The 18,386-nt window shown below is 39.6% G+C and overlaps 1 protein-coding gene across 9 annotated transcripts in view; it reads right to left on the reverse strand.

Moving 5' to 3' along the window:
- fat1a (FAT atypical cadherin 1a) overlaps nucleotides 1-18,386 on the reverse strand; it is an 85,513-nt gene that overhangs the window by 59,112 nt on the left and 8,015 nt on the right. For all 9 annotated transcript variants that reach the window (XR_005206365.1, XR_005206366.1, XM_037765523.1 and 6 more), the window contains exon 3: nucleotides 4,521-4,835. Coding sequence is in view for 7 of the 9 variants with exons in the window: in XM_037765523.1 (XP_037621451.1) it covers nucleotides 4,521-4,835 (315 nt within the window). In the remaining 2 variants the exon portion in view is untranslated. The remainder of the gene's footprint in view (nucleotides 1-4,520; nucleotides 4,836-18,386) is intronic.

Raw genomic sequence — 18,386 nt, forward strand, 5'->3', positions numbered from 1 at the left:
TAACTAAACCATTGTCTGGTGACGAATATAGATAGGCGCCATCATTATAGGGTGGAGATTTCAACAGGCTTTAGGTGACCTAAGCACAAATCTCTTATGTCAGGTCACCACAAACTAATGATACTATGTTCTAAAAAGTCAATGGACAAAACTGGGATGATTAGAAAAGCTTTAGAAAGTACTAATACCACACACAGAAAGGAAGAATAGGTACAATAGGAAGTAGAGTAATGAGCATTTAGTAAGATAAGATAGCTATCGTAGTGATCTTTGCTCCGGATCTCTCGCCTTGGCTTAGGTATGAAAAACTTCCTGTGTGTGCAGTGTGTGTATGTTCTGCTCGGTTGCCCTTTCGTAACACATGCATGTTCTGGCGTAAGAGCTCTGCTCAAAGTCCAGTAAGTCATGGCACAGTAACAGCATTTCAGAGAAGAGCGAGAGAGAGAGAGAGAGAGTGATTCACCAGGTAATGAACACTGCTCGCTCTCCCACAGAAAAGGTGGGCAACTCGTGTCAACAACCTCAGATGAACTAGCTCAGAGCTATGACAACAACGCCTTTATATAGGAAATACAACTAGACGGCTAGTGGGCTGGCTGTCTCGAGTGCTGCATGTGTGGACAAACCATCCTCGTTTTCATTTGCACCCAAGTAATAAATATCATTTGATTACAGTTACACATTGTCTTTATCCAAGGAACACAATTCTCCTCAGCCACCAAATCAAGACAAAGGAGGCTGGAAGGAGCGCGGTCATGTCTGTGGGTGGGATGAGATCTGTTCCATCAGGCATCTGAGCACTGGTTCATCTTTTAAAGTTGCATACCCAAACATCATTATTTAAATTCACTGATCTCATACCGATTTAGAGCACATAATTCCTATCCAGCTGACTGGCACGATTTTCACCCCACACAGCTCAGCCTTGTTTCTCTCTCTACTTCAATCCTCTCAAAAGCAAGGCTATATCAAAACCGTTACGTTCTAAGCTCTCAGACGTTGGGATTGCAATAGTGTCTGCTAGAGAGAAGAGCTGGCCTTGCACTTTAATGACAAACTAAAGTCAGAGAACAGCCCAAACAGCAGGACTTTGTTTACTTGGCAGAAATAAAGCAGGCCTGAGCCTTTCATCATGAGCTTTACTGAGCCAATGTGGGTCTGTGTGGAAAAAAAGGGCAACCAACGCCACCCAAGGCGTCAAGCGAAGCCTTCATATGTGTTTGAAGCTTGACAGACTGCTTGGGAAAGCTAGCTAGCTAGTTAGCTTGGAACACATGCACGTTTCCAAAACCCACACACAAAACATAGGCCTTAACGTCTTTTCCTTTTTTCCCACCCCTTTGCGGAGCTTTGTAGATATGCCAAGGGCCTATGCTTCCAATGCAATTTTAGAACGTGTAATTACAGAGACTTACATGTCGTAAATTTAAACATTTTCAAAAACCTGTAATATGCGGTGAGAGCGCCATATTGAGTTGATAATGTGGAGAGATATCAGGCCTATTTTCATCTCATTTAATACCACAGATATTGAAAATAAAATATAATTTGTAATCGTTCCTCAAGACATTCAGTCCAATACTGAACTAGAAACACTGGCTTGTTAAACATGTTGCTGTCGTTTCAGCTGGCGCTCTGCATAAATCACTGTCTTCTCTAGCAGGCAGCTCCACTTGGCTCCCTGTTTTCTCTGCTTTTTCTCTCCACACCCACCTGTCTACCTCCACTCTCTGCTGCAATCTTCAAAAACAAAGAGAGAAAGAAAAATCACAGCAACAGAGCAGTGATTTAATGAAGTTTTCTTTTTTCCAAACCACTCTTTGTTGAACCTGACGCAAGGGGCTCTTGTGTCCCACTGATAAAAGTTTTAACATGCTTTGATATGCATGAATGGCTCTTATCCTTATGCTTCAGTGTCCTCCGTAAAACCAGTTTTTTTTTTTTTACAGAGCGCTCTTCTGACACTTATTTAAAAAAAACATGCAAAGATACAGCCAATTCTACTGTAAAGAGGTTCTGCCCACGTGGACTTGACCATAAGCTTCATAAAAACTCTATAATCCTACGAGTGGGAAATAATTACAGATATATGGGCTAAGAAGACTTTCAACTCCTTAAAGTGATGCACTGTAAGTTTACTGTGGGCATATGCACAGTACGCCTGGATGAAGAAAACTATGCATACAATAGAATCACAAGAATATTTTCCAGTGGGAAAAGAGATAAAAATGCAAATTGTTCGGCAAGAAGAAATAACAAAAAGCAATGCCATTCAGTTAAAGATCAGCTGCTTCAGTGTAAACATTCCTTTCCAGTTATGGTCCTATATTGTCACTACTCGTCCATAGAAGGGCGAAGAAAAACCTGTATATATCTGGAAGACACATCATTGCAAAGATATTTTCTTCACAGCTCAAGGTCTGCCTACGTTGTTAAAACAGCGTTATGTATGACTGCTTTGTCGGAAGATAAATATTCGATTTCCCGGCGCTTTACTTTTCCAGCCTCCCTGAGTTCTTATCAGCGCATGTAAGCTGATCTTGTCATGCATGCAGCCGAAACACCAACCTTATGTGTCCGCATACCTAAGATTTCCACTTTCTTTATCATTTATTTTTTCTTTCATTTCCTGAGTGCCCCCAGCATTACTGTGAGGCTTGTTCGGGAGGCATGCTACACGACGAATCCTTATTTGGTCAGAAAATTCACATTGCCACTTCCAACAAAAATAACTCCAGTTTGTTGATGTGACAACCTTGGGAAACAGGACCACACACGTCAGTAAAGACAGACTGGAGCAACTGCTTCACTGACCGTTCCTCGTTTCACTTTAATGAGCACTTGCATTCAAAGCAATAAGACACCTTTGTGTAAGCTAGGTAAGGAAGAATAAATCAGTAATTGGCACTTTCAGAGACATACATAGTTTAACCTTTTCATTTTGCTATCGTTAGTTAAAATGGAAGTCATTTAAATTTACTCTACCTGATGTCCTCGACTTATTTTATATTTATATAACGACAAAGATAAACTTAATGGCTCTGAGTGGGTTTATACACGTGTGTAGAACACGTTCTTCAGTGGAATCACACTTGAATATTAAGTCCAGCATAACAAGAATACATCTGTAAATTTACAGAGAGCCTCTGAATGTACATGGAGCTTCACTTTGTACCTATTACAAAGTATTCTCTCTGCTATTCAACTAAACATAGCCGGCTCCTGCAACTTTAAAAGAGCCCAATGAAATATTAATCATCACACCATTTGCAGAGCGCCGTATGAGAACACACTTTAGAGTGTTAGAGTGGAAAAACCCCCTGTAGGCTCAACCCACTCCTGTCCTGGGTTAAAATATGGTGTTCACACAGCTCTTCCTTTTCACAGGAACGGGAACAGGAAGCTCACAGCAGCAATGCACTACGGTATATCTCAAAACCTGGCCTTGAGTCTCAAAGGATAATTTAATATGCAGCACAGTTCTTTATGTACAGTACATTTGCCACATTCGTGACCTTTAAAGTAGCCGATGGCTTTAGATGAGGAAAATTCTCCTGGCATTTCAGAATAAAATGTGACCATGGTGATGTGAGACTGTACAACAAGCTATTGTTTTTCATATTTAATCATTGGTTGGATAAACTGTACATTGGAAATAGGGCAACCTTTCAAAGCTTTATCCCATGAGCTGAATTCTTAAGCCGTAGTTTAAGTACGTAAGTAGTTCCGGGGACTTTTAGTACCCTTTTCAAGGAACTAAAAGGTACCTTCAGCCCACTGTTGTCTGCGTTTCCACCACGGTCTAAAGACCCACGAAGATTAGGCAAATTAGTCCGCTGATGTTTGAAAACATGACATGGGACGAGGGCTGCTGGTGGTCGCAGGGGTAAACACACACTGATCATCCCTGTAAACTCCACCCAAAAAGTTCCGTTACTTTCAGAAAGTACTACCCCACGACCAGGGCTTTATTCAGAGGTAAAAAGGCCCTGTAAAATGTCCCCAGAGGTTAATTTAGACCCTGGTCCTTGCAGTGGAACCGCAATGAGTTCCTGAAAAGGTTCTTAGTTCTGGGGGAAAATTCCTGCGGTGGAAACAGGGCTTTAATAGGCTTGCCGCGGTCACAGCCGGTGTTCGCGGCGCAGTGACACTAGGTGGAAACCTGCGGCCTCGTAGCGAAAGCTTGACCGGAGAGTCCAGACACACAGCCATCCAACAGTAAAGATCAAAGTAAGCGCTCTACATTTATTGAGCGTCGCCATTTCCTGTAAAATGTCTAGTGTAATTGGTAACACCGGTGTTGTCACAATATTATCAAACGGTGGGCAAATTTCCTCACTGTGACATCCCTAGGCTTCAGTAGTTGTTAAAGGTTTCTTTCTCAAGCTAGCAGCCCAATTCAAGTTTACCATTTTAACTGGAATTCAATGTAAGCTCATGAGCCAGAGCAGGAACTCCCTGCTCTGGCAGGAAGCAATTTATAGTGACATCAATTTCCATCACAGTAACAGCAATCTTACCTGTCTTGGCGTTGACGGCGAAGAAACCCTGGGGATTGCCGCTGGTGATCCTGTACGTGAGTTTATCACTGGCCTTGGCATCTGGATCAACCGCATTTATCTGGATGATTGACACATCTTTAGGGGAGTTCTCTATGACAGATGGGTAGTAGACGGGCTCTGAGGTCTGCGGTGCGTTGTCGTTGACGTCCTGCACTTCGATGTAGACCTCGACAAAGGTAGAAAGCGGCACCACGCCACGATCCATCGCATAGACTGTGAGCCAGTAGTGAGATGTTGTCTCGTGATCCAGCAGTTCTTGTGTTCGGATAATACCTATGAGATGAGAGAGACATAAATAAATTTTTAGCCTGCATTCTGTCAGGGAAAGTTTTTATGAGCAACACATGCCATGAGTCTCACATCACTGCTAGTGATCTCTGACATTGACTTCTAGCATTGAGAAGATAACAGAAGTTTGAACATAAGCTGCCACTGAAAAGGCGGATATAAGGGTTGGTTGACTGGAATATGTCATGGTGGTATATTAGCAACAGCCAGTCGGTGCATTCCTGTTTACATTCACTGGCAGGGAAGTTTTTATTACTGCCATGTGGGGGCTGTAGCCTTCAGCTGAGCAAACAAAAGAGCTTTCAGAGGTCTGTGAGTTGACAATGGTTAAATGGAAGAGTGGAGGATGGGTAGGTTTGGCAATCTGAAAGAACTAAGAGGGATATAAGAAATTATGGGACTGACTGAGAGTATAAAAAAAAGTTGGTTAAATAGCACAAAGATGTTTTGTGTAAATATGTCCCAATGCACTAGGGCAAAAGACCAAAGGCGTAACTTTTGTATCACAGGGTATATTCTAATGTCATAAAAAGGCTATGCGATTGGTTTGGTCTGTAAAAACAATGCAGTTCTGTTGGACAAAGATATACATACTTGACTTGTAAATGTAACATCTGACACTATTTCAGATGTTTGAATGGCTGAAAGTGGCAAGCAGTGTGAATGTTCTTTCTGATCTTTCTGAGGAAAAGCTAACGGCAAAGTTCACAGGAGTGAATTTGCTTTAGTGCTTTTCATCCCCACCTGAGTCCACTTACAAGCACTCACCAGGTGCTCAGTAGGTACATTTGAACTCTAGGAAGTGTGTATGTGTGTGAGTGTGTAAGTTTCCATGTGTGTGTTTAACCCATTTGTGCCCGCAACTGCTTTTTTTTTTTTTTTTTTTTCCTTTGGTGGAAGTGTTCTCTGAGCTTGCCTAAGCACAAATGTGAAGAAATTTCAGTCAGACCGTTCGGCTGAAAAGTTTTTCTTATCATACTAACCTATATCTAGTATTTGGGCACATGGGATTGCTGTTTTTACAATAGACTCATTCTATTTTAGGAAAATAAACAATAGTCCCATGTGCCCAGAGACTACATATAGTATGATAAGAAAATGACTGTATCTCAGAAACTACAAGGAGCACAATCAAGTATTTGGTCTCTATGAACTCATAACAAGTTGAATATCAAATATATGCCAGGGCTATCATGAGATGAGACTAGATATCGTCTTAGATTTTGGATATCGTAATATGGCATAAGTGTTGTCTTTTCCTGGTTTTAAAAGCTGCATTACAGTAAGGTGATGACATTTTCTGAACGTACCAGACTGTTCCAGCTGTTCTATTATTTGCCTTTACCCACTTAGTCATTATATCCACATTACTGATGATTTTTTATCAAACATATCATTATGTAAATATTTTGTGAAAGCACCAATAGTCAACCCTACAATATAATGGGTCAGAAATATTGTGATATTTAATTTTCTCCATATCGCCCAGCCCTAATATATGCACACATTTCATACTAAATATACTCTTGGGGCACAAATGGGTAAAATACGTGTACGGTTGTTTTAGTTTGAGGGAGATGGTGTGTGCACGTGCCTATGTGTTAGTTTGCTTGTGAAAAGTGCAACTTAATGCACTAATAATTCAAATATAACCAGACTAAGGTTTATGTTTTTATTCAATACAAGCACGAAACAATGTCACAACGTGAACCTGATGCAGAGCAATGTGACGATCAAACAAAAAGAAAAAGTGGGGAAATCAATTAACTGTGAGGTATGTGGACGCCATAATATAGCAGCTACCAATGATCACAGTGAATAACCAAACTGATTGATGCTAAACATTTTGATATGCTTTCCTGTCACTAGAATAGAGTGGGGACAAAAACAAAAAGAAAAATCTTCAGAGGGCAATAAACCGAAAAACAAATGAGCAGCTGATAATGAATCAACACCATATTATTTGGATAACTTGCAGATGTGATGTCCCATTATTTCAACAAGCACAAAGTGAAGGGCAACATAAACACACAAATATCTTCCAGACAATGGAAACCCTGACAACCTTTATAATAACAGCCATTTCCATGTTTGTGTTATTTGCGATACCTCTGTAACCTTGATAAGTGCAATGGAACTTTACAGCTATATTTGCTTTTATTATTATCTGAAACTAATAAAAGTGAATCATGGTATAGGCACGCCCGTATCATTACCGGGTATGGGTGTTGTCCATTTTCTAGACTGAATCTGTAACACACTTACTGGTGGCCCAGATAAGGGGAGCCGCCATAAAGCCATACACATAAGGACAGATTTCTAAATAGTTTACATAGAAGGCCATCTCTTTGCTGCTGCTGCTGCTGCTGCTGCTGCCTTTGTTCACGCACTGTAACTTGATAAAGTGCGATGAAGGAGTGTAACTGAGAGCAACCAAACCTCTTGCCTTGGGTAAAAACAGATTTCTCAGGAAAGAGACAACACTCCAAATGATTTCTCACGAAATTCTCAAATTTAACACGGGAGGGGAGTTCGGTTGTACAGCTCATTTATTCTCTCGCCCTGCTTTGCTTTAGCGTCCCTGCATTTTCGGCCCGGGTTCCTCTCTTGTCATTACTCATCATTATAGCTCTCTCAACTTAGCTTGAGGCATGTAATAAGAGGGGTAGTCAGGCAAAGAGAAAATAGGTAGCTCCCCAATGTTTCCTAAAGCCAAGAGCCCCATGGCGAAAACAACATCGACCGGTATATCGAGAATGCAAATGAGATGACTGTGTATAATCAAACTAATGGCTTAAAGCCTACAATACACACAGAGAGAAACACAACCAAACATTTGGAGAAGTCATAAAATAAGATTAACAGATATAACATGATAATTTGATCGTAATCATTTCAAAATAAAATAACACATTATTGACTAATTTATGATCTTATTGAAGCTGACAACTCAGAATGGATCCCTGCTGGAAGAAGAGATGTGCAGGAAATTGCAAATGTTGGACATAAATAAGCAATGCAGATGCTTATGTGAGGCAGAAACACAACAGGATAGGAAGATCTATGTTTCAGACACCCGTAGAGAGGGAATTAGTAGAAAAGGGGATATTAAACATAGAAAGTTTAAGATGAGAATGAAGGTGCATTTATAAGACAAAGTAGAAGAGAAAAGAAAAGACAACCGGGAAAGTATGAGTCATTTTTTTGTGCCAGTGCCAAGGAGATGCCCATGCTTGAATGAACCTGTGTTTGACTGGCAGACACCAGCATAGCAGAACAATTCCACTTTCTCCAGGGTCATGCTTTTTGCTCGCAGTTCTTCGCCCTGTTCCTATCAGCATACACGAGATTACTTCATATGTTGCAGTTAAAAAACTCCCAACATGAACACAACAATGGAGGCTTTAACAGGAATGTACTGTCCACATTTTTGCCTTTTCAAACTAAATGTCAATGTCACCGTTTTTTTTTTTTTGCTCATATTTATCTGCCACGGCCTTTGGCTGACTAGTTACAAACAAAAGCACATAAAAGACAAATCTGAAGAATTTAGTTGCCACACCCGTCCCATATACCTAGCCTACACACTAAGGCAGGAGCAAAACCTGCCCTAAGGCCACACGAAAGAAAAAAACAGACCGTGCAACAGCCTCTGCCAGATTTGCTTTCCGCTTTTTTTCCCCCTCGCTCTTTTTTCTTTTCCCTCTGGCTTTGTTCTTCAAAGTTACTTGAGCACAGTGGCAGTGTGCTGGAGCCGAAGGATTTCAAATTATCAAGACCAGCAGGTATTTTTTCACGTACGAGTGTGCTTAAATCTTTGTGCTGTACAGACACACAATGAGTTTATTCTTTAACAACTTCCAGTCACAGTGAAGCCACAGTTTGAAGAGGGTGAAATTTGCTTTTGAAAAGCTGCCTCAAACCGTTCACTGCATGTCACAAGTTGCCTAGTGAAACACTAAATATAGTATGTGCTGTCAATACAAGATTAAGACTCACAAAATCCAGATTGTTGGTCGTGCTGATTTTCTAATTTCTGCCCTGACTTTGGAAACATGCGTTCAACCCAAAATGTTGTGATTGCGTGCTGCCAGTTCAGCTGCAGGACTTCCTTGTTCATTCCGCAGTTGAAAATCGGGGCTTGCTTTGAACTACCTCCGGTAATTCCGCTCACCCCTACCCCACATTCCTCAGCCTTCTCAGGCCTCTCGCTCACATGCTTACATAAACTTTCTCAGTGCTTTTCCCCCCCTTCTCTTTCCACAGCGCCGGCAAAATGCTTCAAATTCCACCACCACGTTGTAGATCCTAGTGTAATAGAAAGAATCCTTAAAGTAAGCTTTCTGTTACCCGGCAACTTAATATATCACAGCATCCCAAAGTTCCCAGACATCTGTAGCCAAGATCCAAGTTTCAGAGACATCAAGCCTTTTGGAATTAATGCCCGAAAAGGCAAAAATGGTGTTGTATATTCAAAGCATTGCCTGAAGCATTGATTTCATAATTTCAGTGCAATATGGTTAGGGGGTTATTGGTCAAAGGCAAAAAAGACTTAAAACCTTTAGTAACTGTAAATGAAAACAAAAATGCATGTGGACCGAGATGCGTAGGCTATTTGTGTGCGTGTGTAATGGTTTTGGTGAGTTTGTGTCCTTCCAAAGTTCTTAGTAACTACTAGCTATTTTCAAACTTAAGATGGAGAAATAATTGGTTCCGTTTTGTAGTTTGTAGTATTCATGCAGTTTAGCATGAGATGGAAATATTTGATTGTGCTAACCTAGCTAATGTTGGTAGCTAATTTAGCAAAACGTTAGTCGTATATAGGGCTGCAACTAACTTTTCATTGTTGATTAATTTGTCGATTATTTTCTTGATTCATCGATTTGTTGTTTGGTCTAAATGTCAGAAAAGTCACAATCAGTGATTCTCAAAGCCCAAGATGACGTCCTCAAATGTCTTGAGTAAAGACAGTAAGTAAAGAAGTAAAGAAACCATAAAATATTAAAATTTAAGAAGCTGGAACCAAAGATTTTTCTTTAAAAATTAGTCAAACCGATTAATCAATTATCAAAATATTTGGCGATTAATAGTTGACAGCTAATCGATTAATCGTTGCAGCTCTAGTAGCATGTAGTTTTATTATTTGAGGTATCTTGTGTTGTTTTAGTGAAATGTAAGTTTAATTTTTTTTTATTTAAAATCGTCCCAGTTTACATCATTATTTGGCAGCATTTTGATTCCATATTAGCGAGCTAACGTTAGCTTTGTCAGTTAATTCTGTTAGCTATGTAGCAGTTACACCTCACAGTTGATGGCTGTCAAAATTTAGCAACAGCTAATCTCATTGTTAGAACTACTTTGTATAGTGCAACCCATTTTAATTTAGCAATGTGTAGTAAACACATTATAACTAAGCTAAGTTTGAACTTAAACTGAGCTGATTGTTTTAGCAATAATTTTCTTTTTCCTAGAAATTGATATTGGGATTAGATTTTAAATAATCTGAAGTGATCGTGGATTTCTATGTTACGCTGAATTTTCCATACATTTCGTGTTACAATTGCATGCATAAAATACTGCATGTGTTGCTATGAACAGTAAGTGTCATGGCTCTCTGACTCACGTCTTTGTTTAGTTTGAAGGGCACACAGGGGTCATAATGCATCGGGACAGGTCTCGGAGATAATCATAATGGTGATACAGTGTCACACAAAAACCATGTCTATTTTATCTCCTTCAATATCCCGGCCTATTAAGCCAGTGAGCCATTTCCACTTCATGCATCACTGTGCACGCTGTATACTGTCAGTAAAGGCAGAGAAATGGCTGTCAACAGCTGGCTTAAGGGAACATGCTGCTTAAGACGAGCTCCATCATTTCACCAGCCTAACAATGGAGAACACTGGTTCTCTGTATATCAACGTAATCCGATAGTGTTTTTTTGTTTGTTTGTTTTTGACAGCCACTATTGATGAGTTCAGAATTTTTTTTGCTGTAATGTAAAAAAGTGACTAAAGAAAACATGAAAAAAAATTCTCTGTGCACTGAATGACATTGTATAGAGACTGAAAACATCTTTTGATACACTTGTTACATGTCTGTGGTGCATGTCTGAATGAGTTTTTCTTTCCTCATTTAAAAAAAAAAATTGCCTATTAATTCCAGTTGAGATAGCTTTTTGGGACTTAGCTGACGATACAAAGCCTCCATTGTTACAGGGAACAGCGTTATTTCAAAGGCCTTTGAACAGATCTCAGAGCAATACTCCTTGATTCAATATCACAGTGTTATTTAGGAGCAGTTACTTTACCTCCTAGCCCCGAAGAGCTCTCCGCCTGAACCTCTGGTAACAATGAGGGAAACACAGGGTCCGTCTTCATTCCCTTCTATATCCCAACCCCCCTGAAGATTTTTCTATCTTCCTACACTATAGCCGTCTCTATATTCCCATTGTACATGGTAACCCCAGCTGGCCTAAGGAGGATGTAGACTTTGAGCTGACAGCAAATAATTTCCCCTTCATATGAATGAAGATTCATGCTATCTCCCCAGGTACGACTGCACTGTTCAGAAAATGATCTCCTGCTGGCTTTCCATCCATGAAACTAAGCCAATCATTGTGGAACACAGCTACAGTAGAGCTGCAACGATTAATGTGATTAGTTGTCAACTATTAAATTAATCGCCAACTATTTTGATGATTGATTAATTGGTTTGAGTACGAAAAAAAAGTAAAGATTCTCTGATTCCAGCGTCTTAAATGTGAATATTTTCTGGTTTCTTTACTCCTCTATGACAGTAAACTGTCTTTGAGTTGTGGACAAAACAAGACATTTGAGGACGACGACTTGGGCTTTCAGAAACATATTTCACCATTTACTGACATGTTATAGATCAAACAACTAATCTATTAATCGAGAAAATAATCGACAATGACAATATTTGTTAGTTCCAGCCCTAGACTACAGATCAACACCTCTTGAACAGTTGCAACAAAGGTTTTAATTACAACAAAACACAACAGAACACTATTAGCTTAAACACGGAAATGAGGGAAACCCAGCCAACCTTAGTAAGGTAACAAAATCCACCTACCAGTACCTCTGAAGCTTAATAATTAACAAATCTGCCAACCTCACGGTTACAACAGGACACCAAGACTACGCCCAGCCAAAAAAACAATCACCACATAACTCCATGTAAAACCACGACTTGTCGTTTTTGCACAAACAAACAAGATATAATGTATTGATTAAATTCAAACAAAATTGATCTTTTCATCTAACTCTCAGCAAGAAAGTGGATAAGCAAATTTCCAGGATTTTGAACTATTTCTTAAATGCAAGGCAAAGTCACTGGTTTATATTATATATATTATAAAATATAGGTGGCTCGCTTAACAACGGCCCTTAGCTGTGATATAATCACAATTATGAAGAAATTGATTTTTTATTTTAAAAAAATTCATATATTGTTTAATACTGAAGGTGCACAATATGACGGGGATGTAATCTAAAAGGGTTAAAAAAAAAGGCATTTTTCATTTCATCTCAGCTTTAAAAGATTTGGCAAAAATAAATGTAGCCTATGTCTAACAACACTTGTCTCATAGGAGCATTGTGGTGGCCTACTGGTTAAGACGCGTACCATATACTGTGATTACAAAGTCCCCAGTTCGACACCTAATCCTCCAATTTTAGTATCAGTCAACATGGCCATATATTGTAAATCATTGGTCGACAGACAGGCCAATGTATTTCAGTACACCCACTTCCCTGTACCTGAGTGTATTTGTGGTCAGGGCTGTCACTTGTCAAGTACCAGACAGCATGAAATTGCCTCTAAATACTTGAAATAGTCGCTGAAATTTGAATAAAAGGATAAAAGCATGTCAGTATCTCTTATATCTCTGCCATAATTTAGCGATGAGAGACCCTGGTGAAGATTCTCAGATGTGTCTGTGGGGAAAGATGCTAATCTATTCAAAATATCACTGCTGTTTGTACTAAGTAATGCTATACACTGCTGTTTGTGGCAGTGGTTGTGTTTAGCACCAGCGGCTTGAAGTATTAAATAACAACAAACTAAAACAGTTTAATGAAACTGGTTTTTGAATGTTCCTCGGGGACCAACGTGAAAGAGACTGCTAAAAGTGTAAGGTCTGCAATACATCAACAGGAATAGAGTATAGATTTAATTCATGAAAGTGTTAGCATGACAAGAATTAACACACAATGAAGCACATCCTCTGCACAAGGCAGCCTTGAGTTTCTTTAAAAAGATTTAATGGACTGAGAGACCAACATACTTTTAACTAGGGAAAGTGTGTTTTTCATTTAGCAACCTACAATCAACTTCATCCTGCTGCACATTCCTGGTCCCGTCTCCACAGTAACAGCACTCAAGCAAAGACTATTTGGAATCATGTGCCACTTCGCAGTCCCACTTTTATCTCACACACATCGGCACTGAATAGAAAATTAGGGACAGAGGGCAACAGCTCTCACTTTTAGCAAACTATACTTGATGCCAGAAGACAGACCATAAACAAATATGTCTTTTCAATATTGTCAATAATCTGTTTTACTTAACAGTGGAAAAATAAGTGAAGGAAATGGTGGAACTGGAAAACACGCTAACAGGACGTTGTCATTACGCATCAAACAGTTTCATTTGCTTTCACAAAGAACGCATTTACAGCACAGGCTGCAAACAGCTTCAAGTGAAAGGGCATTGCATATATTATCCAACAAGAAAGGGCAATGCATACATTATACAATCAGCATTCTGCGTCTCATCTAGGCTGAACACTCTCTGCTCTGGTCACCTTGTACACTGGATAATTTTGCTTCCAACTGAGACACAACTTGCTTTGAACACATTTTTTAAAGTAAGTTGTGTCGGGCTCCATACCATTACCTCTACGGCAACATAGCCTTGAGTTACTCTTTACTTTCCAGTGGAGACGCACAAATTATTTGTGCTGCGGCCTACTTCAGTTGATATTCACTGAGGGATTGGGTAATTTGGCATAAAATGTCTATTTACATTTATCTATCTAAATAGATCTAAGACAGACTGATCCATCTAGGCATCTACATACCTAATGTTCATGTAGGTACGTAACAAAATTCAATCTACAGAAGAAATAGAGTAAGGTATTAGAATATAGGTAGTAAATATACGTAACATAATTCAAAATCTACAAGAAGAAAGATAGTAAGGTACTATAATCGGGGCTGTCAAAGTGAACAAAAATGCGTAACTTGCGATTTTTAGGTTGTAGCTGGCTCAGTAAAGCTAGAGTGCAGATACTGGCATCATATGAAACTAGAAAACCTAAGGAACCCATTGGTATCAACCATGTCATACTAGCTTGTTGCAAAGGAGGATAAATAACGCTGCAAAGTTACGCTACATTTTGGCGAGGAAAAACTGGCATTGCCATTTTCAAAGGGGTCCCTTGACCTCTGACCTCAAGATATGTGGATGAAAATGGGTTTTATGGGTACCCACGAGTCTCCCCTTTACAGACATGCTACTTTATGATAATCACATGCAATTTTGGGCAAGTCATAGTCAAGTCAGCACACTGACAGCTGTTAGCCCTGTTTCGGCTTGAGTTTGCCATGTTATGATTTGAGCATATATTTTTATGCTAAATGCAGTACCTGTGAGGGTTTCTGGACAATATTTATCATTGTTTTGTGTTGTTAATTGATTTCAAATAATAAATATATACATATATTTTGCATGAAGCAAGCATATTTGACCACTCCCCTTTAAGGTATATTTTGAACAGACAAATGTGTGATTATTTTGCATTAATCATGATTAACTATGGATAATCATGCGATTAATCGCGATTCAATATTTTTATCGATTGACAGCCCTAATTATAGTATAGGTAATACATACTGTATACGTAACGAAATTCAATATCTACAGATAGTAAGGTATTATATATAATATAAGTAATACATATAGGTATAAAACTTTGCTTGACAGCAGTGTACTTTTACTCTTCCTTTATTTTCAATCAAGCATAGCCCATCATTCCTCCCTACCCCTCCAAATATGCAACAAATTGCCAATTACTTTTCTAGGGCTAATTTAATAACAGTGTTTGTCTACAGACATTCTGAACTGCAGATTCCTGAGTAGTGTGGCTCCCCTTGCCCAAAAACAAAGCCAAGGACATTATTGTCCAGCATCCTTCAATTCAAACCTTTAGGACATTTTCCATCTTACATTACACCATCCTGCCGCCTGGGATGAAGTCGTGCAATGGTTTATCCAAATGAAATGAAAAGGCCTCCTGTGAGGTTGGCTTTGACTTTCCCATATTCCTGCAACTGGCTACCTGAGCTTTTGATCAAGTAGGGCTCAGCATCTTGATTTGCACAATCTCCATTAGTCATCCCAGTATAAGGAAATTAAGAGACGGTTACTCATTGGCAATAAAAAAATACAGCTTTTGTATCTGGTGCCGAATGTCTGCAGGTGTGTCTGGGTGAATGTGAGTCAGGTGTGCTTAAAGGAGTGGAGACTTGCCTAGGTTCAACATGATAAGAATTGTTTTATTACTAGTCTGTTTCAACTACCACCGGAAGCTCGAGGTATTGATTCACCTCAACACTACTGCAACTGTTCATAGTGTTTGTTGTTTCTTTGAATGTTTTCTACTCCTCTTACCTTTTACAGTATGTGTGCAAGGGTGGGGTCCTGCACAAGGAGTTACAACCCTCACATCTTCACTACTGACCCACATATAGTATGCACCAGTGCTCTTTTGGATTACTCTGCAGCCATACTGTCAGCTGAGGGTGTGTGTGTTCAGCTGCCCGGGAGTGCTAGCACCTTTTCAAATAGTTTTCCATGGTTTTATAGCACTAGCTACAAGGCCTTTCTGAAGAGGAAATTACATCGACCATTCGCCACACTTGCCTCTTCAAAAATTGGCATGAGCCCTTGAAAATCCATATCAGTTGACCTCTAGGGCCCAAATATGTAAAACTATAACCAGCCTCTTGGCCTACAAGCCCTCACAAATAAAGTGTATGCTTCCTCTCCGGCACAAAATGGTGGAGAAAAAAAGTACACTGGTGGGTGGTGAAGGAACTCATACGTCTCGCAAAACTATGAGATGCATTTGGTTGAGGGCTAAAAGCTACTGCTGAACTTATATTCAGCAGCAAAATCTTGTTTTATTTCTGGTGAATCTCATAGTTGGTTAATATGTTAAATACACGCACTTGGAAAGTTTCAAAGTTCAGTTTTGTTGCTCCGAGTCTTTTAGGTCCCTGTCAGTCAAAAATCACTTGACTGTGAGCAAATTTTTTCCCATTAAAGCGAGGAATGGTAAATTTGGTCTACGGTATGGGAAGGGGCCCAGAAAAAGAGTCTTGATAAGTTTAAATTAAGATGGCAGCGAGCCAGTGACCACAGAGCTTTTAATAACACAGAGAATGTCTGGGCAAACAGTTGCCATGGACTCCCTGAGCAGTCTGACACAATAGGAACCATATCTGGAGAAGAAGCTCGCATGGTATTCTTTTACTTGAAATTGTAAATGAGAACACTATGGCATTCAATAAACAGCAATAATCGACACCACTTTTAAATTTAATCACTATATTTCACAAACCAATAACTTGTTTGTTGCTCGTGTGGTTTGGGAATGTCAGTCTGTTTGCTTGTTCTAAAATACAAGCTTTGTTCAGATTTGTTAGATGCACCTACTCTAGGAGAATAACTCGCTGTTTTTATTTGCATCAACCACCACAGACGCAATGCTTTCCACAGCAACACTTTGTTACCCACAAAGTAGTTACTGTGCTATTGTGGATGCCACTGTAAGAGGAATAGCTGAACGAATAGTGATTTATACTGCGGTGATAAACAAACAAACAAAACACTACAACATGGATAAAACCATGCAGCAAACTGGTGTGCTCTTAACAAACACAACTGTGTGGGTTTAGAATTACGAGCGTCAAGTAAAACAGGAAAAGACTTGAACGGTTTTCCCTCACTCCGTCCCACCCTGAAAAACAATTTCCCAAAATGACTGAAGGTGTGCGGCTCCTGGCATTTTTCCTCGCACCGCTTTTTCATTTGTTTTCTAATTTTGAACTGTCTTAAAACATTCTGGTTAAGATTCACAGCGTGCAGCTGCAGCGCTGAATATATAGCAGCGGACCGGGTGTGCACCAGTGCTTATATTTTCCTTTTGGAAGCAAAATATTCTAAATGCATATGGTAGCCTTATAAACCACAGCCTTCATCTAGTGAAATCATAGGAGGGGCATTACCACCTTGGCTGTATTTAGTTGTCTACTGACCTCAGATGTAATCCATAATAACAGGACCCAACCCAGGACAATCCTATCATTGCACCTCCTGATAATCACTTAATATAGGCCTCTGGGATTTAGTAGAAGATCAGACCAGCAGGCTCCCTGACTCTGTACCCTACACAGGATTTAGAGTTAGACACGGACTAGCTGTTTGCCTGCATGTGGTCCTATCAAGAATACTGTAGTACTGCAGACCATCCTTAAATCTGCACTATTCCTTGCAAAACTTTCATTAGTTAATTTAGAATATAAATAGAAAGAAACTTAGCTAAAACAACATAGAGCAGCACTTGAAATTCTTGCACGAAGGCATATAGCTGAAGCTCGCAGCATGTATGTTCATAAACAAAAAACCTTATTACAAGTCAAAGTCCGACCACCACCACAGAAGCAATCACACACACACCACGGCCGACACACACAGCCCTGGAGGACCGATCCTTCATAAAGGCTCGTCTCTTCGTGCTAAATTTACCAGGCAGAAGAAAGTATTTCCCTACATGTTCACTGAGGAGACTTCCTGTCAACTGATTGAATAATTCACATACATCTGATTCTTAATAAACTACAAATATAAACCGCTTTTACAACAGTAAAAGTCCGCAGAGCACCAACAAATTGCATTTCCAGCTTTCTTGTGTTAGATATGAACCTGTAGGTTAGCCTACATGTGCGAAGAGAAATCAATGCATTATGCATTAAGTTCCGCTGCCTCATTTAGACATTAAATATGCAGAATGCAGAGAGAAATTTTATTTCAAATAGGGGAAAAAAAAGTCACATTTAGCCGCCCGAGAATGTGGTTAGCAAGTTTTAAACAGGAGGGCAGCAAGCCAAGTCCAAAACAGCAAAATCAGGTGATTGCTGGGTTTTGGGAAGGAACTCCTGGAATTCCAGACTGCTTATTTTGAACTAATTTGAGTCAGCTGTTAAAATCATTCCGGGCAGCTGAGCAAGTATTAACATATTTTCTGCGACATAATAAGAAACCCGCAAGCCTTCAGAACAATACTGAAAATATGCATTTATTTCTAAAAGGCTATTAGAATGTTTTTAGGTCCAACAGGTGTGACCATTTTCCAAATTAATACTATTTTAAAAAGGAGCATGTATTTATACAGTGAGAGGAGGTGAAACCACTTAGACTCTTCTTAATACCACAGCAACTACTCAGGAA

This window comes from Sebastes umbrosus, chromosome 3 (genome assembly GCF_015220745.1).
Source record: "Sebastes umbrosus isolate fSebUmb1 chromosome 3, fSebUmb1.pri, whole genome shotgun sequence".
In the NCBI taxonomy this organism is placed as follows: Eukaryota; Metazoa; Chordata; class Actinopteri; order Perciformes; family Sebastidae; genus Sebastes; species Sebastes umbrosus.